General features: G+C 43.5%; 1 protein-coding gene across 1 annotated transcript in view; it reads left to right on the top strand.

The window, feature by feature from the left end:
* Positions 1-4,191: 4,191 nt before the first annotated feature.
* Anxa13 (annexin A13) overlaps positions 4,192-25,143 on the top strand; it is a 53,523-nt gene continuing 32,571 nt past the window's right edge. Inside the window, exon 1 of the mRNA XM_034517137.2 lies at positions 4,192-4,314. Within this exon, the coding sequence (XP_034373028.1) occupies positions 4,300-4,314 (15 nt within the window). The 5' untranslated portion in view covers positions 4,192-4,299. The remainder of the gene's footprint in view (positions 4,315-25,143) is intronic.

Genomic DNA, 25,143 nt, shown 5'->3' with positions numbered 1-25,143 from the left:
CCAGGCACTCAAGTGTCCCTGAATCATTATCCTGACTCTAGAGGCCTGGGCAGGCAGCCACTTGCAGTTATCACCCATGGGTGGCAGGTCAGAGAGAGACCAGTTTCCCCAGTCCCTATCTGATTACCCCCTTCCTGCTCACCCCTACTTCTTCTGCCAACGTGACCAGGCACATGTGAGGTGTCTAATATGAGGATATTGGACATAGACAGAAGGGACACCATGTGTCTTTGGAGTAGCATGCCAAAGAAGGGAGAGTCAGGCTTTTTATTTAGGAGAGGAGGGAAGGGTGCCTGCTTATTAATACAAATAACAGAATCTTGCTGTCTTCTCTGCAACATGAAGTAATATTGTAATAACATGAAGTAACATTGTAATGTCATGGTTTGGATATTCATTGTTTATAATTTTTAAAAAAAAAAATCAGCGTGGGGGGCGTGTCTTCGGAACCCTGGCTACCTCATGGCGTTTCCTGGTTGGCTAATATTGGGACAGAGTGGGGAGCAAGAGTTGGGGGAAAGGCTTCACACATTCCTACCACCCATCCATAGCTTCAGAATGGGGGTTTTATCATCTGATACAAATAATATTTGTTTTTGTTTTGAGGCAGGGTGTCATGTAGCCAGGGTGTCCTCAAAAATCCTTATGTAGCCAAGCACTGGCCTTGAACTCCTTATCTTCCCACTTCCATTTCCCAAATTCTGGGATTAAAAGCATGTACCATCATGCCCAAGACGGTGCTTTGCACTCTGGACGTGCAGGAAGTGGGTACAGGTCAGGTAACAATGTCCTTTCCCACAGCTCATGTGAGAGCAGTGCTCACTGACGCTTGTTCAAGAATTCCTTTCATATATAGCCATTAGCATCTGATGGGTGCCATGCTCCGGCCTGGATCCTGGGTGTAGCAGTGACCAGGCCAACAAGGACCCACCACCCATCTTGTTGGAGTTGGGAAAGAGATACTAAACGTAAATAAACGTCAGTGGCTGAGTCTGGAGAGATGGCCCAGTGGTTAGGAGCACTTATTGCTCTTCCAGAGAACCCAGGTTTAGTTCTCAGCACCTACATCAGGTAACTCACAACTGTCCGTAACTCCTGTTCTCAGAGGTCAGACGTCTTCTTCCGACCTACACGGGCACTGGGCACACACGTGGTACACGTACATGCAGATAAAAATTGATGCACATAAAAATTAAATATGTATCTTTAAAGATGGTTTTAAAGATAGAAACCTAAACACTAAGGATTGCTTTTTTAGTTAAGCAATTTAAATAATTTTAAGCTAGGGCTGATGGTACAGACCTATAATTACTGTTGCACTGGAGGCTGAGGCAGCCTGGGCCACAGGGTGAGTTCAAGGCCAGTTTAGGGAACATAGTGAGACTTTTTCTCAAAATCAAAAGTAAAAAGAGAGCGTGATCCAGGTCAGCTATAGGAGACTGAGCCAGCACCTCAGGCCCTCAGTTCAATTCCAGTTACTGAAACAAATGGGGGAAAACACTTGGAAAACCATAACATTTAAGCATCTTAACGCAGAAAAAAGAATTTGTAAGAGAGAGGAAGTAAACACTGACATATTTAACAACATTAAAACTTCACAATTTCTTCTTATATATATTCACATGCTCAAAACAAACAAACGAACAAAGGCAAAAAAAAAAAAAAAAAAAAAAAAAAAAAAAAAAAAAAAAAAAACCAACACAAAAAAACCTGGTGAAAATCAATGGTTCCACCTGCAATGGCCTCAGTTTTACTAAAGTGTTTTATGAATAGAAACGCAAAGACTAGTAACTCTGACAGGAAACAGGAGCATGCTCAAAAACATAGCAGAAGCAGTTTCAAAAGCTTTCAGGGAATTGAATCTATTATTTCAAAGATATTAAATGAAAGAAATATTAAATCATTATTCTTCCTCTGAAATTGGCAGGAATGAAAAGTTAGACCATGTGGATGCTGGCAGCCGGTGGGAAGGAGCAGTGTGCCATCATCGGTGTCAGCTTTGCCCTTTAAACACAAGGCCCATGGGTCAGCTGACCCTCAGCAGTAGTCTAGCGTTCTAATGCCTATGTAGAAGATAACTTGACAAGCACTTCTAGAATTTTAAGTTTGTGTATTCTTTGATAAGCAATCACATTTCAAGACTCAACACATAAAAATCCCAGACCTAAGACATTTATGCAGAGGATCCAAAACAACCTAAAAGGACTGTAGTGGTGAACTTATTAAAGCAGGCTGAGTTCGTGCCGGTAACAGATTGGTATCTCTTTAGTGTAGGGAGCATACAAGGCATGGAGCAAAACATGTCATGAAATCCTTTGGTTGTAGATAAATATACCAAGAATGGAAGACAGACAGACAGACACAGAGGCAAGTAAGGAAACAGATATTGGCACATTTGTATGGACCATTTTTGGAAGGATTCACAGAAGCAAGCCTCTAGAAGAAGAAACTGAGAATTCAGTAGGCTTACTTTTAATGGTTATCTTTTTGTGAAAAAATTTACTCAGACTGGCAGCTATTATTTTTTTAAACTTGAAAATTATTCAGACTATAAGGGTCAGACTATGATGACCCTTGGGGGCAGGAGAGATGGCTCAGCGGTTAAGAGCACTGATTGTTCTTCCAGAGGTCCTGAGTTCAATTCCCAGCAACCACATGGTGGCTCACAGCCATCTGTAATGGGATCAGATGCCCTCTTCTGGTGTGTCTGAAGAGAGTGACAGCATATTCACATAAATAAACTAAATAAACAAATCTTTAAAAAAAATGATGACCCAGTACAACTCCATGTATCATAAAAATTTATCTATAATAAAATAACAATAGTGATATAAATAAAATGGAGTTTCAGTCTGCTTGGTTAGTGCTATGATGATGATGATGATGATGATGACAGCCATGGTTTCTAAGACAGGTCTCTGTTGAGGTAATAATTTAATGCAGCGGCACCGATCTGTCTTGTGTTACAGAGCAGCCATGTTTCTGTCTAGCCTAGGCCTGAGGCCACAAGCTGCAGCTTTGCTCAGGTCACTGGCTCAGGCAGCCAGAAACACCAACTGCCACCCACAAGATGCCAGCATGGGAGATGGGCTCTGCCAATCTTCCACGCTGTCTCCACAAGGCTGAGCTGAGCCCACACCATCCCACCATCCACTCGGGCCTGCTAGGAAATGAGACTCTATTGCTAAGATTATCCAAAGGCTTTATATATTTGGTAATGCTCAATAACAAGATGCCCATACAATTGGAGGTGTTTCCCATTTAACTAGCCTAGATATAAGTTGTTACCCAGGACTGTTCTCGATCCAAGCTTGGTTCTCCATCCTCCTACATCTCTGCCTCCCTAGCTCCTCTTCTTCCTTCTGTTCCACTCCTTCCTCCTCCTCTTCCTCTCCTTACTCCTTCCACCTTAGCTCCTCCCAACTTGCAGGGAAAATTTCCTGCTACAGGTCTCATTATGTAGCACTGGGTGACCTAGAACTCACTGTGTAGACCAAACTGGCCTCAAAGTCTCAGAGATCTGCCTGCCTCTGCCTCCCAAGTGCTAAGACATTAAAGGTGTGTCCTGTCAGCAATGCTTTTATTATTAAATACACACACACACACACACACACACACACACACACACACACACAAATACAAGAATAACTTGGGGCTACTAAGATGCAGCTGCAGGTAAAGGTGCTTGTTGCCAAGCCTGACCATCTGAGTTTGATTCCCCCAGACACACATATTGGGGGAGAACTGATTTGTCCTCTGACCTGCATATGTTTTCCATGACATGCATATGTACACACACACACACACACACACACACACACACGAAAGTAAGAATTTTAATTAAGAAAATAATTGTAGTGCCAAGAGTGGTAGTAAATGATTATAATACCAACACTTTAGAACTGAAACAGGAGGATTTCTTCCAGTTCAAGTCTAGTTCAGGCTATATAATGAGAACCTATCTCCAACAAGGGGGGGGGGGGAGGAAAATGATATTTTCAAATTCTTTCAACTATTAGAAGTGAGGTGAGCTTAACCCCTAAAGAGTCTAAGCTCCCGTTCTCTAGGTCTACATTCTCTCAGATGGGCGGCCAACTTATCGTGCGTGCGTAGCTAAAGCACATGGGCAGCTATTGCCACTCCTTACCCATCCCCAACAGTGTGTTCAAATCCAATGCCAGCAGTTACTTATTAAACACAGGAGATAATGTGCCCTGCGAAATCCATTATAAACTTTGTCTGTGGGAGAACCAGTCTCTTCTTGAAGAAATCCAGGACAGTCACCTCAGAGAAGAGGAGATGGGGAACCGTCACGTGAGTATTCGCTGCCTTTGAGACTCAGTTTTCTGTTTGGTTATCCTGTGAAAGAACTCAGCTGTGAGGTCAGCTTGATATCTTCATGTTTTACTGCTTTAATATTCCTTTTGTTGCTAGCATTAGCAAGAGTGTCCCGTGCTTTTTAAATGTATTCGGAATTTTGGAAGAGGGGCTTTAAAAGGTGTTTAATTAACATAATGCAATAAAGATCGCCTTGCAGCGAGCAAATGGCTAGCATATGCTTGTAGAATGTATAGGTAAAGCTTTTAATTGTGGCGAAGCTGTTCAAACCCTCAGAGACGATTGCTATTCAGAGTTTGTGTGACAGATGGGGTGCTGTTGAAAATACCAGTGCAGTAAGATAAAGACGCTCCCGTGAGGCCATCTAATTTAGACTACAAGGTGAAAAATCTTCCAGTGTTATCGCCGAACACCCAGATATTCACAATTGTTCATGGAGTAGACTTAAGTGTTTCACTTTTTACTTGTGAAATGTCTAGGCTTACAAATAGCATGTCTGAAGTGACAGAAAAACTGATCACAAGTGCACCATTTGGAATCTTTGCTGCATGAGGCAGATAAGAATTGAATTAGATTTTCCCCTTGTTTTGGAAATCATTTCTTTTGATAATACTGCTTAACATGAAGCCTGCCATCTTAACAAATTTCAAGTGTGCAGTAACAGTTATACCAGCTACACGTATAATGTAAGGCAGGCCTCCAACTTGTGCTTAAAACATTGTGTCCATTGATTAGTAATTCCTCTTTCTCCCACTGTCCCAGACCTTAGGAATCCACTCTACTCTGATTGTCTAGTGTGGATTACTTTATATCCTATACATTAATGAAATGTGTCTTTGAATCAGATTTTTTGTGCTGAGATGTGAGTGATTGCAGCTAGACCAGTAAGAATTTGGATGAGGCCATGTACAGCCACAGTAGCTTTTCATGGTGACATTTGATACACACAATAGACTTAAAATAGATATTTGTAGAACATGATACTAGGGGTAAGGGGAGTAAAAATTCATTTTTTCCTGCAAACTAGCCTTGTTTATAAGGGTTTGCCTTCACTTGTATGAAAGTATTGTTTTTAGAGAGTTGTTTAGTTTAAATCATCTGTAATAGCCTTTTCCAGCTAGTCAAGGTTATGAATTATCTATTCACTGCCTTTCCCAGAAACCAAAACCTAATTATGTTACAAATGTTTTAAATGGGCACAAGGGATTTCAGGAGACCACAGGTCCAACACCTGAATTTTGTCCCTTGAAAAATCACCCCTGAGTGGGGCAGTTGCCTTTAGAGACTCAAACAGAATTTGTGTGGATTTCATTTTTGCATCCCCAGGTCTGTTCTTCTTCCTCTCAGAAGGCAATCAACACAACAGTTGGTCAAAGGGGACAACCCAGGCTTGGTAGCCTTGCACCACTCAACCATGGCCTGGAGGCACTTCATTCTCCTTTCACAGTATAAGATTTCTCCCAGAAATACTATCACCTAGCTACTACAGTCTTTTTCTTCAGGCTGAAAAATATGCTCTCTCTCTCTCTCTCTCTCTCTCTCTCTCTCTCTCTCTCTCTCTCTCTGTGTGTGTGTGTGTGTCTATGTATCTCTCTGTCTCTCTGTCTCTCTGATACACACACACACACACACACACACACACACACACAGGCAAAAAGCTTGTTACAATATTTGCAGCTAATGGGAAAATATTTCCTTCTAGGACTTCACTGTTCCCAACAGCATCCCTTTAGCACTGACCCCCCCCCAGCACATATTGCCCCAAGCTAAGTTACAGTGTAGCAAGGAAATGTAACAAGTGTATCCATCCTAAGAGAGTGGATGCAAAATCTACTTAAATAACAAAGCATTATGCCAGAAATGACTCAAATTTATTGCCTACCAAGCTTCTTGAATATGTACAAACTAAGATCTGAATGCCAAACTGATTCACAAATTAAATCCTAAATGGGTGATGTTGTTTTTTTGAGCTACCTCGTCCTGTGCAATCTCTGAGAGTCCTGGTTTTTTGTCCTACTGTTTCTTTTGAGTTTCTGCAGGCCTAAACACGCTGTGCTGACTGGTGACTTCCTGTGCTGTTGTGCTTACTCCAATCACAGTCAATCTAGTAAGAAAGTTTTAGTTTCAATACTACTTGCAATGTCATTGGGTCTTTCTCTTGGCTTTGATACTTGACTTTCATATTCTCTCCCCGCCCCCATCTTCGTTATTTCCCTCCTGTGACTATGAAATAAAACTTGACTTATTAAAATTAAAAATACAGGGCTGTAGAGATGGCTCAGCCATTAAGAACACTGACTGCTCTTCCAGAGGTCCTGAGTTCAATTCCCAGCAACTAAGTTTTAGGCTAAAATCATCATTTAATACCTAGGAAAATCGTAACTTCCTAAGAACACATACACAGACCACTATCCACATAGAACTTAGTACATAGCACCCCAGATCATAAGGATTTGTAAGTGCTGGCACTTGAGTTCAGTGCCTATCATTGTGTATGTCATTTTTAATAATACTTTTGTTTTATACATATAAGTACACTGTAGCTGTCTTAAGACACACCAGAAGAGGGCATCAGATCCCATTACAGAAGGTTGTGAGCCACCATGTGGTTGCTGGGAATTGAACTCAGGTCCTCTGGAAGAGCAATGGCCAGACATGATTTTTCCAAGTACTGACATCTGAACCCTTGCCAGTCCAGAAACTGAAGGCTATGGTTGCTTTATGCTTTGCATTTTTTCTCCCCATTAGTGATTTCATTATTATTATTATCTTTATATATGTGCATGTGTGAGCATACATGCTGTGATGCATGTATAGAGGTCTGAGGGCAACTTTATGGAGTCAATTCTTCCCTTTCATCTTTATATGCCTTCAGAGGATCAAACTCAGGCCCAGGTTTTCTCTGCAAGCACCTTTGCCCACTGAGCCATCTCACCAGTCCTGAATTTCTTCTTCTTCTTTTCCTTCCTTCCTTCCTTTCTTTCTTTCTTTCTTTCTTTCTTTCTTTCTTTCTTTCTTTCTTTCTTTTTTTGTATTAGGTGTGTAATTCATTGTCACAAACCCTTTTGAATACCAGTAACCAAGACACTGGGTTGCTACTCTTACACCATAGTTAAAGAGTTTGCATAGCCTAAGCTGGTCGCTATGCTATAGGGCACTACACATAGAAAAATAAGACACGGAAAGCTATGCTTAGGCTTAGCTAAGTAATTCATCAGTTCTGTGTTGTCATGTGGGTTCTTTTCAATTAGTATCTAGAGGAAAATAGAAAATTGAGCAGTCACTGAAAAAGTGACGATGTAATAAAGAGAGAGAAAGCAAGACTCAGGAGGGGCACTAAAACGTGGAGATGCTCACCAACCCAAATGGGTGAGTGGTTTCTGGGAAATTATTTGTAATGTTGATAAAGAGAGTCTAGACAGACAGACAGACAGCTTTGCTATTCATGGGGCCCCTGACCTAGGAGAAACATCAGCATTGCTAGGATTCTTATCAGACATTCCAAGCCAGGGCTGGGGACACCGCTCAGAGAAGGGCTTGCTGCACAAAGTCCCAGCAGCTAAGGAGAAAGCCTGTCCCAGCACAGCAGCACACGCCTGTAACACGGGCACTGCAGAGACAGGAAGATTCCTAGAGATTTCTAGCCAGCTGGTTTAGATGAATCTGTGAGGTCCAGGGTCAGGGAGAGACCCTGCCTCAAAAACAAGGTGCCTGGCCAGGTGTGATGACACACTTCTTCAATACCAACACTCAGAAGACAGAGGCAGGTGGATCTCTGTGAGTTCAAAGCCAGCCTAGTGTACATGGCGAATTCCAGGCTAGCCAAGGCTACCTAGTGAGACTTGGCCTCAATAAAAGACAAATAAAGTAGAGAAATAATTAAGAATGGCATTCAGTATCAACCTCTGACTTCCACAGGAGCACACACGTGTGAACGCCCCCATACACAAAAGAAAAAACAATACAGAATCTTAGTGCCACCCAGAGGTCCACAGAACTTCAGTCTGTATCTTACACTTCTTCCATGTGTCTCATACATACAAAAGTCTGTCTCATACATACAGGCACTTGTCTTGGGTACAAGTTCCCAAGATTGAATGCACATTGGATTTACCTGGAGAATTCTAAAAATCCACTGGTGTCCAGGTCCCACCCTAGAAATCTGAAATCAGTTGCTGAGACTGCTGTCCTAGACATCGGAATTTATAAGTGTTCCCTCAAGTGACTCTCAAGTCCCATGCATACACCTAACTTTAGAAAGAGCTCGGCACACCGCTGATGAAAGCAGGTATCATTGAGAGTGCCCATGAAAGAAAACCTACTTGTAAATTGTTCTATCTGCCCAGCCATCTGCTTCGCTGTCTGTAAACATGCCAAGTGAATGACTTGCTTGTGCTAATATTTAGCCAACATAAACATTATCTAATGTGGAGAACAGGTTGGGATCAGGTGAACACTGAGCCAGCTCAGGTGAAGGTGGACCAGGGGTACTTTGGGGGGTACACAGCAGGTGGGGAACAAGCTTAGATTTCTGAAAAAACAAGCTTTGGAGGCAGGTGCAAATACTGTAAAGAGTTTCAGGAAAGAAGATATGGTTTTAACCAAGTGTGTCCATTCAGTTGTGACCTGTTATACAAGGGTACCTTAGCAGAGACACCCTGAAGCCGTGCTTTCCTTAGCAGGAAAACATTTATGGTGGAAATCTAGTCCTTTGGATCATTACCCAGAGTATAGAAAGTTATGGTTTTAACCAAGTGTGTCCATTCAGTTGTGACCTGTTATACAAGGGTACCTTAGCAGAGACACCCTGAAGCCGTGCTTTCTTTAGCAGGAAAACATTTATGGTGGAAATCTAGTCCTTTGGATCATTACCCAGAGTATAGAAAGTTATAAGAAGGACCTGTGAATGCAAAATATCCCATGTGCAAAGCGGGCCTTCTTCATTTACACATGGATTTTTGTTCAAAGTCTAGCTACTTCTCAAGTGAAATTATGTGCCCTGGGCTTTGGAGGAATTTCCTGTCTATGGCAGATAAAAGCAGCCACGTTTAAGAGGTGGTAAGGAGGCTGCCAGGAACAGATAGGGAAGATATTGATATACTCACATAAGGAAGAAATGAAACTCACAGAATGACATAGAGGACCTAGGAGCTGCAGGTACCGAGAGCCACTTTGTACATGGATGTACTCATACACAGCCTGGTGGCACAGCCTAGCAGCACAGCCTGGCATTGTTCTCAGCTCAGAAGCAAGAACTGAGACTCTGTAATGATGGAGATAGATGGAGGTGAGATAGGGCCTTAGAAGTGCTGATGACAGCCAGTGCCATCATCTGTCCAGTGCTTACTAGAGTGGGAGTTGCATAGGTGTGCACTGTGACCTGTGAGGCTCGAAGTCTTCATTGCACCTGGGACAGTACCGAGCTCTGTGCAGTCTTTATGACAATCCTGAGAGATATTGGTACAATTCCTCTCCGGAACAGAAAGATCTGCTTGGCTGCAACACACACACACACACACACACAGGGAGAGACAGAGATAGACAGAGAGATAGAGACAGATGGAGACAAAGAGACAGAGACAGACAGAGGCAAAGAGACAAAGAGGCAGAGAGACAGAGACAGACAGAGACAAAGAGACAGAGAGACAGATCAGGATCAAAATATACAGGCTCCCAAGTCCCTTATATAAAACTGATTAACATTTTTATGTAACTTATGCACATTCTAGACACCAAATCATGGTCTAGACTAGTGGCTATATAACACTGCATTATATATGCAGTGTAAACCGATGTTTCACTTTACTATTTCAAAATTAAAGACAATAAAATTACCTCTACATGTGCTGGACAGATGCAATTATTTTCCAGATAGTTTTTTTTTTTTTATCTATGGTTGGTTGAATCTGAAGAAGCAAAGCCAATGGACACAAGGACTGTACATTATCTGCCTTCAGCATCCGTGTATAGAATGTCAGTGAGGGGTGGAGAGATACTTCAGCGGCTAGGAGTGCTTGCTGCACCATCATGAAAACAAGAGTTTGAATCCCAACCATGGAGTAACAAGTGAGGTGTCCTGTGAATGTTTATAATCCCAGCTCCCAAGGGAGGCAGAAACATGAGGATCTCTGGGGCTTGTTGTATTCCAGCTTGGCCAAGATAACATGCTTCCCCGGCTCAAGGAGAGACTCTGCCTAAAAAGAACAGTCAGAGGGTGAAAGAGAAAGACACCCATCACCCTCATCTGGGCCCTTTGTTACCTTCAAAGACACACATAGCTCCTTTCTCTCATACATACGTATATGTACGTGCACACACACACTCACACAAATAAATACATCACACATGCTCACACACACACACACACACACACAAATAAATACATCATCGTTTTTTAAATCTCAGAGGATTCTAGTTGGCTTGGGTCACATCCTGCTGGTGGATGTTCACTGTGGCCGAGGCTGAGTTTACCTTTGGGGATGGAGCCATTGCCTTACCATCACTGATTTCTTCAAACTGTGGTTCTCACTGATATCATGTCTGATCCCCCCACCACTCATAGTAACTTTCAGATGACTAAGGGATAATAAAGACTAGAAGAACAGACAGGAAGTAAAGCAACCCCCTCTTCTTATGATGGGGGATTTGAGTAGTTATAGTGTCAAGGTCGGGGGGGTGTGTGTAAAGACACAAAAGGGAATTTTAAAAGAATTACTAGGCTTGGAGCCAGTGCACATTAAAGTCTCTTGCTAGGGGAAGAATAGCGTTCATTGTTTTGGTGCTGACTGGATTTGCTGAAGTGAACTCAGCTGTTTCACCTTGCTTCCCTTTAGCAAATCAGAACATGTCCACAGGTCTCACTGTACAGTGTGTACAACACCACAATCATTTGACCCAGTCCCCAATATTTTCCCTCTTCAATTCCATCTTCCCACTTATCTTTGATCATGGAGCTTTCTAGAATACACCAGTTATTATTATTTTTTTTTATCTTATAGGAAATGAATTCCAAGTTTTCACCCTGGGTGACTTGGCTAAAGACAGACTTTGGCAATATAAGAAGGAAATGGATCATTCCTTTCTGATGAAAACATGCTCCATTTGTTCTAGTCCCCTGAAGACATGGCTCCTGTCACCACTGAGAAATATTCTTCATCTCCCACCAACCACCGTGCCCTCCATGCTTGGTGCAGTACAGTAGTTACTGGATATATGGAAACTTATTATTCTTCCAAGGTTTCTGGCTCCCAGAACAATCTGTGGACAACCTTTGACTAGAACTGTCACTTTCTCCATAACACAATTTTTTTTTCTAGATAATTAATCCTATTTCCCTTTCTAATAGACCAGCAGTTCTCAACCTGTGGGTCTTGACCCCTTCAGGGGTTGAACAGCCTTTTCACAAAGGTCACCTAAGATCATCAGGAAACCCAGGTATTTACATTACAGTTCTTAACAGTAGCAAGATTACAGTTGCGGAGTAGCAACAAAAATAATTTTTTTAAAGAATTATTTATTTATTTTATGTATATGAATACACTGTAGCTGTCTTCAGACACACCCAGAAGAGAGCATTGGATCCCATTACAGACGGTTGGGAGTCGCCATGTGGTTGCTGGGTAATGAACTCAGGACCTCTGGAAGAGCAGTCAGTGCTCTTAACCGCTGAGCCATCTCACCAGCCCCCAACAGAGATAATATTTGTGGTTGGGGGTCACCATAACCTGAAGAACTGTAATAAAGGGTTGCAGCATTAGGAAGGTTGAGAACCACTGTATTAGACACTCCATGCTCTTGGGTCAAACACAGTACTAAAAGACCCTAAAATAGGCCAACTGAGAGCTGTCATGTAGCTGTGACACCTTGCCATGCAGGCTGTGGTGCCCTCAATATCAGGATGCAGACAACAGAACCGGTGGCAACAGGTTCTCACTCAGCTTCTCGCTCGGGGTCTGTGCTCAACCCCATTTTTTCCCTTCCACATTATTTTACCCTGTTACTCACCGTTCAGATTTATCTCAGAAAGACACGGCCTGCTTTTAATCGTCTCTTTTTTTGGAAGCCCGGTAATTTCCCTTAGTGCTGGGAGATCTTTGCCTTGGTCAGGACCCACCTGCCGATTCACCACTAGAAACGCAGCTGCGCATGTGCCACCTTGTAAAGGCGTGTGTGTTGACGGCATCATGGAAAGCACGGGCCATCTAGACCTTGACACTTGGGCTCAGGCAGCGCTTCGTTGTGAGGGTTTTCTATGTGTTGGAGGACGTTTAGCAGTCCATGGCTTCTATCCTTGGCTATAAGAGTAGTAGGCCCCTGTTTGGGAATCATTGTAAATGTTTCCAGGCAATATTGCCCATAAGAAGAAGTCACTCCTGGTTAGTTACGAGCCAGTGCATTTGTCACACACCTTTGGGAGAGCGGGACCACGGGCAGAAGCTGTCCCCAGAATGTCTTCAGCTCTCCGGATCTGCATCTGCTATCATATCTGTTACCTTCCACCTTCACATTGACCCTATCTCTTATCACAGGGGAAGAGCTCCTGGAGACTGACCCTTGGCCTCCTGATGAGGGCAGCAGTTGTTCTGTGTTAGTGATTTATGGTTGCCGGCCGGGTCGGTGGGAGGGACGGTCTCACTGCACAGTCAGTGACATGGCTGACGGACTGCTAAGCTACAGGTGTCCCTGAGCAGAGTGACACGGTGGGGAAAGACACTGCTGTAATCACTCATGAATTCACTTACACACCTCTCCCGCTTGGTTGGAACCCACTGAAGGCTGCCTGGCTTTGTCTCCCTATATTCCGGCTCGGTGGCCACACATCTACACATCTGGGTGTTTACTGCCTCTTTAGGAACAAACATACCTGCTGCTTCAAGGCTCTGCTTTTGAATACTCTTAGCTCAGGCCTCCTTGCTTCTGGCCAAGTCCACTGTCACCTTTGATAGGTAAAAGTCACATCAACACATACAGCCTAAGAACACTTGTTTTTATAGAAAATACCCTAACTATGCCAATTGGCATTAAAATGTACCAAAAATGCACCCATTTAATCCCAGCAATCAGAAGGCAGAGACAGGAGGATTTCTGTGAGTTTGAGACTAGCCTGGTCTACATAGTGATTTTTAGGATAGCCAACTACACAGAGGCTCTGTCTCAAAAGAAATCAATTTAAAAAAAATGGTCCAAACATAAAGAATATATGTAAAAGAAATTTTATTTTTAATATAAGTTTTACTCATTTATGAAAACACAGTCAGTATATGAAAATATGCATGTCAGGTTCTGATCCAAATGGATGTCTTCTTTTCTTTTTTCTTTGCATGTGTCTACCTGTGTGGTATGTGTGTGGTGTGTGTGTATGGTATGTGTCTGTGGTATGGGTGTGTGTGTGTGTGTGTGTGTGTGTACATGTCCCCATGTGAATGGGTACATACGAGTGAGTATGTGAGTAGAGGTTTAAAGCTAACATCAGGGGTCTTCTTCAAATGCTCTCCACCTTGTACATCAGAGGCACAGCTGAACACAGAGCTTGCCAGTTTCAGCTCATGTACCTACTCAGATTGCTCCAGCTCTGAAATTATAGGAGGAGCACGAAGCATTTACATGCGTACTGGGAATTGCAACCCCAGGTCTCACATTTGTATGGCAAGCACTCTAACCACTGGGCCACCTTTCCAGCCCCATTTATCTTCCTTCAACCTTGTCAAATTATTCAAATAGCTTACTCGTGTAAAATGATGACCAATCACTTAATAATCATAGTACCACTTCAAAACTGCATCCCTGACAGCCAAAACCATGGCAACACATGGCTCTGTCACACCTCTAACACCCGTATGTGGACAGAGCTCAGGTTCTCCGATCCATCCCAAGATTAGTAAGTGTAATGGATACCGGTGGGAAGAAGCACCGAGACCAGGGAAAGCTCTGCCTTAGCTGGTGTGATCAAGGAGAATCCCAGTGGAAATAGTTATAATTATGGAGAAGAATACCAAATATTCCCGTAAGATTCAAACTGGGCTTGAATGTGTCCAACAGAATATACAAAAAATAAAAATAAAAAGTTTTCTGTTTAGTAGTCTTAGCATTTGCCATACACGCACTGAAGTATGCTTTATTAAATAAAACAAGACTTTTAATCAGATTGATTAACCATAGGAAACCATGACCAAGAAACAATCAACCTAATGAAACCAACATGTCATGTTTAAAACGCAAATGGCCCCTTGATTGTTTCAAGTTGTCTGTCAGTCTCTACTATCTGTGTCTGTGGATATGTCATAAGGATATTAACTGGCTCTGAATCCATGAACTTTAACTGTGCAGTAATTTGTGTTCAGGCTAACTGGCCCAAAGTACAAATGACTAACCAGTTAGAGGTATGAGACCATTATTCTAACAGGGACAGGAATCTATTCCATCAGTAAGTAGCTAACCATAGGCAGGTGACTTAATCACTAGATTGTAGTTTCTTTACCTGTGAAAGGACAAGATTAGATAAAGTGTCCTAAGGTTCAAACCTAAATACAACCTTCGTGATGTTGGCAGGATGCACATGTCACCCGATCTTCTAGAACGGTTGTTCTAATTACCATCTTTAAATCTGTTTTTTTTTTTTTTCATCAGTGAATTTGTCTTAAGCGGAAACTCTAGATTAGCACCATAATGGTGAACTAGTATCAGTGTATGTATAAGAAGGTGAAAACAGAAGACGGTATCAGATTCTAACTAAGTCTACTGTCACCTGCTAAAAGCTCTGATCCTGGCACCCTCTCTTGGATTTTACAGTGTGGGGGGAAATAATTTGCATGGACAGAATAGAAATTGACACGGTAAATATCTGAGGCCTTGGTGACCAGTGTGAAATTACTTATATCCTGTTATACAGAAGTAGCCATGGACCAGACATAACTGGATAGACTGTTACAACTTTATTTTTGCGCACACATGATGGAAAGGGGTGGCCCTCAGCTTACGATGTCGCATCTGTTAGGTTAAAAGGTGTGAAACCCTCATGTTACCAGGCAAAGACAACCAGAAGGATTGAGGAAGACCTTAAAAGGGAATTGTTTTACTTTTTCTTATTACATAATTTGTTTGTTTATTTTTTGTGATGTGTGTGTGTGTGTGTGTGTGTGTGTGTGTGTGTGTGTATTCACATGCCATGGTTATATGGAGGTCAGAGGCACATAAGTAGAGTTCAGAAGCCAGCTCTGGGACTCAGTTTTCTCCTTTACCATATGAGTTGCAGGGAGCCATCTCGAGTCATTAGGTTTGATGGCAGTCACATCCGACCACTAAGTCACTCCCAGGCCTGGGAAGTCCTTTTCTAATGACTCCTGTACCTTGGTGTTCTATGTCATCTATTTGAAAAGACTCTAATTGTGTTCCACCATGAGAGTCCATGGTAAAAGCCTTCCCTCTCTGTTTAGCACTTTGGAGATGGTTCAGGCTTTCTTGCCTACATAAATCCTCACAGCATTTCCACTTTTCCTTTGCCTTCATTGGAATATGAACAGGAAATGTTTATAATTATTGCTCGATCGATGGCTCTCAACCTTTAGCTGCCCATTAGAATTGTCTGGAGAATTTGAAACTGACAGGAGACCTGCCTATAACTTGCCTCTCCTGGTTTAATGGGACAAAAATATGGCTCTGTCCTTTGTATAATTTTAAGCATCCAAAAATGATTGTGATACACAGCCAGGGTTGAAAAACTACTCAACTTTATCCTGGCCAGGCCATCGTCCTCAGAGCCCATTCTCCCTCCATGTGGTATTAATTCTAAGAGCTCTAAGTTCAATTTGGCTCAGACTTGCTCCACATCTGAGTATCTGAGGACCTCGCTTTCCCATGAGTCCTGTCTTCCTGAGGGAATGGGAACCCAGTCCGCCTACAGTTATTTTCTTTCATTTCTGTGCCCCACTGTCCCAGGAAACCTGATGTCATTTGCAACTCGGCCTATCTGTCCGGATAGGTTTTCTCTTACCTCCCTCTGGCCTCACCATTGTCCTTGACCAATGACAATGACACAAAGTAGGACAAGGCCACGCTACACGTTGTATAAGGAAGAGGAACCTTGTCTCCTGAAAAGACAGAGAAACGCGTCTGCCTACGAAGAGTTCCTCCATTTGTTACATGTGGGACGGTTGGAATTGGCAGCATAGGGTCCGGTCACCTTCACTAATACATGTACACTGACCAAGTGCCTCAGTGTGGGGCCACTGTAATGAGCCTTGATGATGTGACAGTAAATACGTAATGACTCTTATCACCAAGAACTCTACAGTCTAAGGAAAAAGCCAGGCTGATACATGTCACAGTGATGGGAATATGGTAGAAATCTCTAATGTAGAATGTAAACACAAAAGACAAAGTCCGTGGATGTTCTAGAAAACGAGGCCATAATCAAAAGCCTTATTTATAGGTTTGCTAACTATATGGCCGATTTTCAATACCCGATATGACCTCTCTGAGCCCAGAGTTAGGGTGAGATGCTCACAACTGGTGCTTGCAAACTTACCTAGTCAGCCTCAGATGAGATGGTTGATCTGCTCCAGCACTGTCAGACAAAGTCCTGAAAATCCCACATCCCAGGAACTCCCCCGTTCTATGCAGACAGGTAGAGATTGTTTTAGAATAGAGTAGAGGCTTTAGTGTATTCCCATATACAACTGTGTGCTCCGTGACTTCCCACGGGATCAATGGCAATGACTTGTTGTTGTTTTTTGTTTGTTTTGTTTTTTTTTAAAAAGAAGAGTCATGAGGTCCTACCCAGGAAATTACAGTGAATACACTTGAAGTATCTTTCCTCTTCCTCTCTTGCCACACCATGATGGCCTCTTGGGAATAGCACAAAGCAGGAGACAATTTATACATTCTATCAGAGGAACTCATGACATTTTACCTATGACAATATTTGACAGTTCGTCAGGCTGGAAGTCAGTCCCATATCCCCCCCAAATATACACATTAGAAGTGACCTTCTACTAGTCACACCTTTCCAGTCTTTAAAATGCCTTTGCTAAAATTACTCTCTGTCTCTCTCTGTGTGTCTCTCTTCATCTCTGTCTCTATGTCACTGTCTGTCTCTCTCAAACACACACACACACACACACACACACACACACACACACACACACACACAGCATGCTGCAGTACTTTCTGTTCTGGAAAACAGTAGCAAGTTTAGAAGTATGGGGTGAGATGGGGAGAGGAGGAGGAAGTGTCCTCAGAGCTTTGTGAAGGACTGAAAAGCTGATTTCTCCCTGCCAGCGCTGGGTCATCATGCCAATTGGCCAATCGCTAATCTTTGCGCGACTGTTAATCTCAGGCCAGGTGTTAATCTCAGTTTCCAAATAAGAAGCAGAACACATGGTTCTACTTGAATGAAAAGGAACACAGTGACCATCCTGCGTGCCCAGCCTGCCTAAGAAGAGATGGTTACCCATGTTACCTTGCAAAGAGTGGTACCCAGCCCTCAGCTTTTATTTCACTTTTTATTTTTGTTTCACTAAACGCCTCTTGATCCCACAGCTATCTACGCAAGAGGCTCTTGGCTTCTCTGGCCAGGGGACAAGTGTCACATGATGCTTCTGTGAAAGACAATCTTTCAAAGATGTAGACTACAATTTCCATTCCTAAAGATAATTTAAGTAGGGGCCCAAGGAATCAGTAACGGGAAGTCAATAGCAGAGTTTCCGGATCCAGAGTGTAGGTACGCAAACTTACTCTGTCACTTGACTTTGGACGGGTCGTTTACCTCTCTGCCTTGGTCTTCTAACTTGCAGAGTCATAGCACCTGTCTCCACAGTTGCTGCAAGGATTAAACATGGCTTTTATGTAAATCATGTAGACCAGGGCCTGCCATGGAATAAGTGACGTGGTTTTGCCTGTCGTTGTCAGTGCTAAGCTTTGCTCCTATACATTTCTCTGTGGCCTTCAGTCCTCTCGGCTAATTAAAAAAATAAAGTGGTCTGGATCTAAGACCAAATGTATAGTTTGCAATTTTGAGTTCACTGTGGTAAAGGTAGATTTTATTTCTCTCTCTCTCTCTCTCTCTCTCTCTCTCTCTCTCTCTCTCTCTCTCTTTCTGTGTGTGTGTGTGTGTGTGTGTGTGTGATGTATGTTAAGGTGCAAGTGTGTGCATATTTGTATGATGACCAAAGGGCAATCAGATAGCCACACATGTCATTTCTAAGGGGCTCCCCATATTGTTTTTAGTTTTTGCTTGTTTCTTTAGGACAGGATCTTTCCAAGTAGGCCAGGCTAGGCTGGCTGGCCAGTGAACACTCAGCTGCCTGTCAATACCAGAATCACACGTGTGCAGTATCACGCCTAGCCTTTTTTATGTGGGTTCTAGGGATTGAACTTGGATCAGTGTGCTTGCAAAGCAAGCAATTTACTAAAGGAGCTATCTCACAGGTCAGGTTCCAATTTTGAAGTCTGCATGTTAAGCACCACGGAAGGAATTCACTCAGTGCCAACCAGAGGAGATAACCAAAATAATACTGAGTGTTCACCACAGGCCAACCATCCTGTCAAATGCTCCATGTCTATGTCCTTACAACAGGCCATAAGAGGTGGAATTCTTGCCGACTTTCAGAAGGAAAAACAAAAGATAAAAGGGGAAGTAGCTTTGTACCTTGATCAAGAGTAAGTATCTTCAAGGGCAGAGAGAGAATCTATTCTGTCTCAAAGAAGTCCTTTCCCAAATGAGAACTCAACATTACAACATTCTTAAAACCAATACAAGGCAATTTTACAATGGGATATGCTGCAGCCTTAACAAAGAAAACAATCGTACCAGTTGTGACAATTTCGATGAGTGTAGAACACACTCTGCTAAGTAAAATAAGCCTGTCACTAGAAGACCAGCACAGCACCCTTCCACTGAAGGGTGGTACCTACAGTAGTCAGACTCATGGGAATGCACACGTCACAGTGGCTACACTACTCCACGTGTCTCAGGTACCTCTTCCCTTCCAGGCAGGGAGGAGGGGCTGTTGTGCAGCCACCGTACAGACTCGACCATGCATGATGAGCTAGTCCTAGATCTAGTGTGGAGCGCTCCCACCACACACTCAAGGGAGCACAGTGACTTGGGGGATGTGAGGATGTGTCTGGAACCCTGACCTTGGTGACAGTTCCACTGTATAACTAAAGGCATCAAGTTGTATGCAGTGTATGCTACCAAGTACACATCAATCAAATTGTTAAATTTTTTTTAAAGAATATTGCTTTGGAAAAACAAAACAAACAAAACATCATCATCAACAGTAAAACAGTGCAAGACAAGCTAAGCCAGAATAGCTAAACTTGCTTCATGCACCATAAATGTTGGAATGGTAATTGTCATTAAGAAGAGTCTAGACATGTCTGGGGCTATCTCCAGTATAGTCTCCCTCTGCTTTGCTTCTGGTTCATAGACTGAGATAACACCTTCCTCTAAATCCTGCTCTTGGCTTGTTGTTGTTCTTTATTTTGTTGTTGTTGTTATTATTATTTATTATTATTATTATTATTATTATTATTATTATTATTATTATTATTATTATTAAATCTCTTTTTACAGTCCAGTTGTTATCCCCCTCCTGGTCCACCCTCTGACTGTTCCTTATCCCATATCTCCTCCCCCCCCCACCCCCACCCCTCATCCCCATCTCCAAGAGGATGTCCCCACCCCACACCCATACCCCACCAGACCCTCCCATTCCCTGGGTCCTCAAGTCTCTCAAGGGTTAGGTGCATCTTCTCTCACTGAGGCCAGATCAGGCAGTCCTCTGCTATATATGTGGGGGGGGGGGGCTCATATCAGCTGGTGTATGCTGCCTGATTGGTGGCTCAATGTCTGAGAGATCTCGGGGGTCCAGGTTAGTTGAGACTGCTGGTCTTCTTATGGGGCCACCCTCCTCCTCAGCTTCTTCCAGCTTTTCCCCAATTCAACCACAAGGGTCCCTGGCTTCTGTTCATTGGTTGGGTGCTAGTATCTGCATCTGACTCTTTCAGCTGCTTGTTGGGCCTCTCAGAGGACAACCATGCTAGCTAGGCTCTTGTCTGTAAACACATCATAGCATAAGTAATGGTGTCAGGCCTTGGAGCCTCCCCTTGAGCTGGATCCCACTTTGGGCCTGTCACTGGACCTCCTTTCCCTCGGGCTCTTCTCCACTTTTGTCCCTGCAGTTCTTTCAGACAGGAACAATTCTGGGTCAGAGTTTTTGACTATGGGATAGCAACCTCATCCCTCCACTTGTTGTCCTGTCTTTCTGCTTGAAGTGGGCTCTACAAGTTCCCTCCCTTGGTTTCATCTAAGATGATGATGTTGGGCATTTCATCTAAGATCCCTCTGTTTTGAGTCCTGAGAGTCTCTCACCTCCCAGGTCTCTGGTGCATTCTAGAGGGTTCCCTCCCCTCCCATCTCCCAAGGTTGCCTGTTTCCATTCATTCTGCTGGCCCTCAAGGACTCTGTCCTGTTCCCTCCATACCTCATCATGTTCCCCTTTTCCCTTCCCTGTCCCCTCTCCCACCTAGGTCCCTCCCTCCCTCTGCCCCCCACCATCATTGTTTTCTTCTCCCTTCCAAGTGGAATTGAGGCGTCCTCACTTGGGTCCTTTGGCTTGTTACCCTTCTTGAGTTCTGTGGATTGTATCCTAGGTATTCTGTACTTTTTTTTGCTAATATCCACTTATTAGTGAGTACGTAGCATGCATGTCCTTTTGGGTCCGAGTTACCTCACTCAGGATGGTATTTAATATCCTCACCCTCTTCATTTACCTCACAGCAGCAGCTGGCAGATCAGTGCACAGCAGCCCTCTGCCCTCTGCACTTCCTGAGCCCTGCTGGCCCAGAGCCTGGACACCAGGCAACCATTCTCAAATATTTACTAAGCTGAGTGCCCCTAGCCAGGACCTCCAGGGACCTGTGGCAGAACTATTAAGTCCCAGTGCCACTCCCATTGCATGTCAACAATACTTGAGAGTTACAAATGACCCTTACATCCTTATGCCACCAGGCAGCCCACCTCCTACGTGCCACCAACCAAGTGATTACGGTAATCAGGCATCTTGCTACCCTGTCTCAGACACGACTGCATCTGAATGCCACACTACACATGAGAAAGAGTATTCTCTTTAAAGATGAGCTGGTGACTCCAATTAAATAGATAACGAAGTGTTTCTGGGGCGGGGCAGGGGGGAGTCAAGCGTAAGAGGTTCCTGGTCAGGCTGGATTTGAATCCCAGTAACTCAGACTTGTCTACCCTCAGTCCTGATTCTCAGCTCAGGCAACACTGGGATTGGAAAATCCCAGAGTATACTGTTATAGAACTGAGCATGTCCAAGATTCCAGAGGCTGAGGCAAGAGGATTGCTCTGACTTTGAGGCCATACTGTACAATAGAGTAAGTTCTGGGCTAGCCTGAGCTACAGAGTGAGACCCTGTTTTAAAAAGCAAAACACCCAACAACCACAAAAGACTAAAAAGAAAGCCTAACTGTGTAAGAGCCACAATTAATTAAGGCTATTAATTAATTAATTAAGAGAGATCACAGCAAACAAAGCTCTCTCCTGAAGAGTGCCTCCTTTTCTCCGTCCTTCCCCTTCTCATTCCTCCTTCCTTTTTTCTTTCTTCATCTCTTCTTTCCTCTCTTACTTCCTTCTGTAGACAAGTGTTCAGGACCAATGGTGGACCAAGCAGGCATTTGAATGCATATATGGTACACCACATGAGAGCCTGGTGTCTGTGGACATCAGAAGAGGGCATCTGAGCCTATGAAACTGAAATTACAAACAATTGAGACCTGCCTTGTGGGTGCTGGGAATCAAATCCAGGTGCTCTGGGGGAGCACCCAGTGCTCTTAACCACTGACCCACCTCTCCAGCCCACTGGGGGAAAAAACCTAAAGTGAGATATCAATTTGTAAATAAAAACTATATTTTCCTTTCTTAAATGTTAGATGATATGATTAAGTCAACGAGGAGTGGTGGTAAACTATTCTGGTAAGACCCAGAATCTTTGCTAGCAGGTAGATTACACAGCCAGTGATGAGTAACATTTCACAATCTACTTAGCTTAACTAGTAGGTTATCAGTGGCCAACTACAGTATATAATATTGTTCGGATATTGTGATATATAGACATACACACATATATGTCTTTATATAGAGATACATAGATGTATGTTAAATATCTGTGAATCAAAGTATGCAGAATATGAAACTCATGTATCCTCATATATGTTCATGTAACTTTCCAAACGTGTTGATCAAATATGCATAACCGAGCCAGGCATGGCATGATGACTCACATCTGTAACCCCAGCACTTGGAAGTAAAGGCCGGAATCTCGAGTCAAGGTCATCCTTGGCTACACAGAGAGAGCCTACCTCAAAAACATATATGTAATTGATATTTACATGAATAACACTTCCTGAAATGTTGTAGACAGAATTAAAGGACAAAAAGGCAAGACATGGCTGAAGAAGCAGGGACGGCCGGGCCACTGTGAATGCTCTGTAACAGTGGGACACTGAATGCTGGCAGGAAGCAACTGTGTGGTATAAAGCTGGCATTTGAAAAGGACCCTCAGGCTGCTTGGGCCTCGCCAGGTAGACACGGCCTGCATTTTACAGACCATGGCCCTGACTCAGGTGAAGAGCCAGGCAGAAGTGGCAGAATCACACTTGAGCCAGAATTCCTGTGGCTCGGAGCCCAGACCTTCACACTGATTGTTGCTGGCATTCAATCCCTTGTGCCATCTTTGTTTCCTGAGTGTCACTGGGTGCCAGGGCTGCTCAAGACAAACACATCAACACAAAGGGTGTCACTCTGCCTCCACGTGCAAAGCAGGAAGAGGATCTGTGTGTTCATGCAAAACCTGGGGAATATCGTGACCCCATGCTGGAGTCCCCGGCCACCAGCTCTATGTCTGACCCCACATTCCTCCTCTATGTGGAAGTTCTGCATTATGGCTCTGGTTTTAAGAATGAAATCTCCTTCTTGGCAAACAGGACTGGGTCCCAAAGTCAGCTACTCATTTAACAATGACCATGGTATGCTTGCTCCCTGTGCATTACAGAGAAGATCCTGTTCCAGCTCCTCTAAAAGGGCTCCAGGACATCCCAGGATCAACCAAGGAGCTTCTGACAAACATAAATATGCTCACTGTGGAGACAGACCCAGACATACAGAAGAAACCCAAACAGATCTCTCTCTGTCTCTCTCTGTCTTTCTCCCTCTCTGTCTCTCTCCCCTTTCTTTCTTTGTTTTTGTTGTCATTTTTATTTTTTCAAGACAGGGTTTCTCTGTGTAGCCCTGGCTGTCCTGGAACTCACTCTGTAGACTGGACTGGCATTGAACTCAGAGATCCTCTTGCCTCTGCCTCCAGAGTGCTGGCATTAAAAGCATGCACCACCATTGCTTAGACCCTAAGTCTTTTCAAATAGTGCTGCTCTCTGATGGCCAAACCTTGAAATCTATGAGCGTGAGGACCTGGGTTCAAATCAGCAGGATCTCCATAACACCGGATGCAGCAGCACACACCAGTAACACTAGAGTTCCAACAGCAAGATGGGAGCAAGGAAGCAAGTATCCAGGGAAGCTCCCAGGCTGGCTAACCTGGCGTACACAATGGCAAACAACAAGAGACCTTGTCTCAAACAAGGTGAGGACTGACACCCAAGGCTGTCTTCTATCCTTCATGCTGGCAAGATGGCAAATCCATACCTATACTCACACACAAGCCGGCACATGCACACATACATTATGTTCCCAAGTATACATACAAGTAACATAGGCTTCTTGAATATGTCTGTGCAGCCTCAAGGGTCCCATGCTCAAAGAGCCCCATGTTTGCCTGAGCACTCTGACTCGCCGTGTTGGAATGTTTCACCATGTTTAAGCATCGCTTAGTAATGAGCGTTGAAAACAATATGGCAGCTCTTATCAACAAGCCTCCAAAAGCAGCAGTCCTCAAACCCACACAAGAGCTGGGTTAAGGGGAATGGGACACCAGTCTTCTGCCTGAGCGGAAGGTCTGTGGCATTAGTGGGCGAGGAGCATGAGGGTGCATGACCTGAAGCCAAGAGTCCTTACCTGTAAGGCAGGCTATATTCGTTCATTTTTCTCTATGGATAGCGAAGGTCTATAAATTGGCTAGTATGTAGCAGGTGTTCTAAAAATGCCAGTCCATCTCCTGGCTTGTTTCAAATACTTCAAAACAGGTTGTGTCAAGCTGGAAAGATGTTTCAGTGAATAAAAACACCTGCCACCAAGTTCGATCCTTGAGACCTACATGGTAGAAGGAGAGAACACTGCAAATTATCCTCTGACCTCTGCACAGACTGTTGTATGCACACACCCATAGGCATACAAACAAATCACTCATTACATAAATGACTGTAAATTTTTTTAAAGGAATTGTTTTTTAAAACTGATAGCCCATGCCTTCATAATCCAAAAATGGTGATGGGGGCCCCAAGATGCCCCCCAACCTCTGACTCTCAGAACCTATGGTTCTCCATTCATGGAAAACTTCAGACCACAGACTTGGTCGGGACACTCAGGGTCTTGAAGGCAGAAACCCAAGTCATAATCTCTTAGCTAAATGGGAGGTTTGTGGTTGTCATGAATAAAACAGAAAGTCAAGGATTCAGGCACTGCCATGATGGGATATTTTTATCCCTACCCTCCTCCTCCTCTCCTTCCTCCTCTTCCTCCTCTCCTTCCTCTTCTCCCTCTTCTTCCTCCTCCTTCTTTCTAGCCTACTCTCCTCTCTCCTCACTGACTCTCGCTCTCATCTTCTCTCTCCT

This window comes from Arvicanthis niloticus, chromosome 13, assembly GCF_011762505.2.
Source record: "Arvicanthis niloticus isolate mArvNil1 chromosome 13, mArvNil1.pat.X, whole genome shotgun sequence".
NCBI lineage: Eukaryota > Metazoa > Chordata > Mammalia > Rodentia > Muridae > Arvicanthis > Arvicanthis niloticus.
The sequence above is the reverse complement of the archived record's forward strand: the minus strand, read 5'-3'. Positions and strand labels throughout refer to the sequence as shown.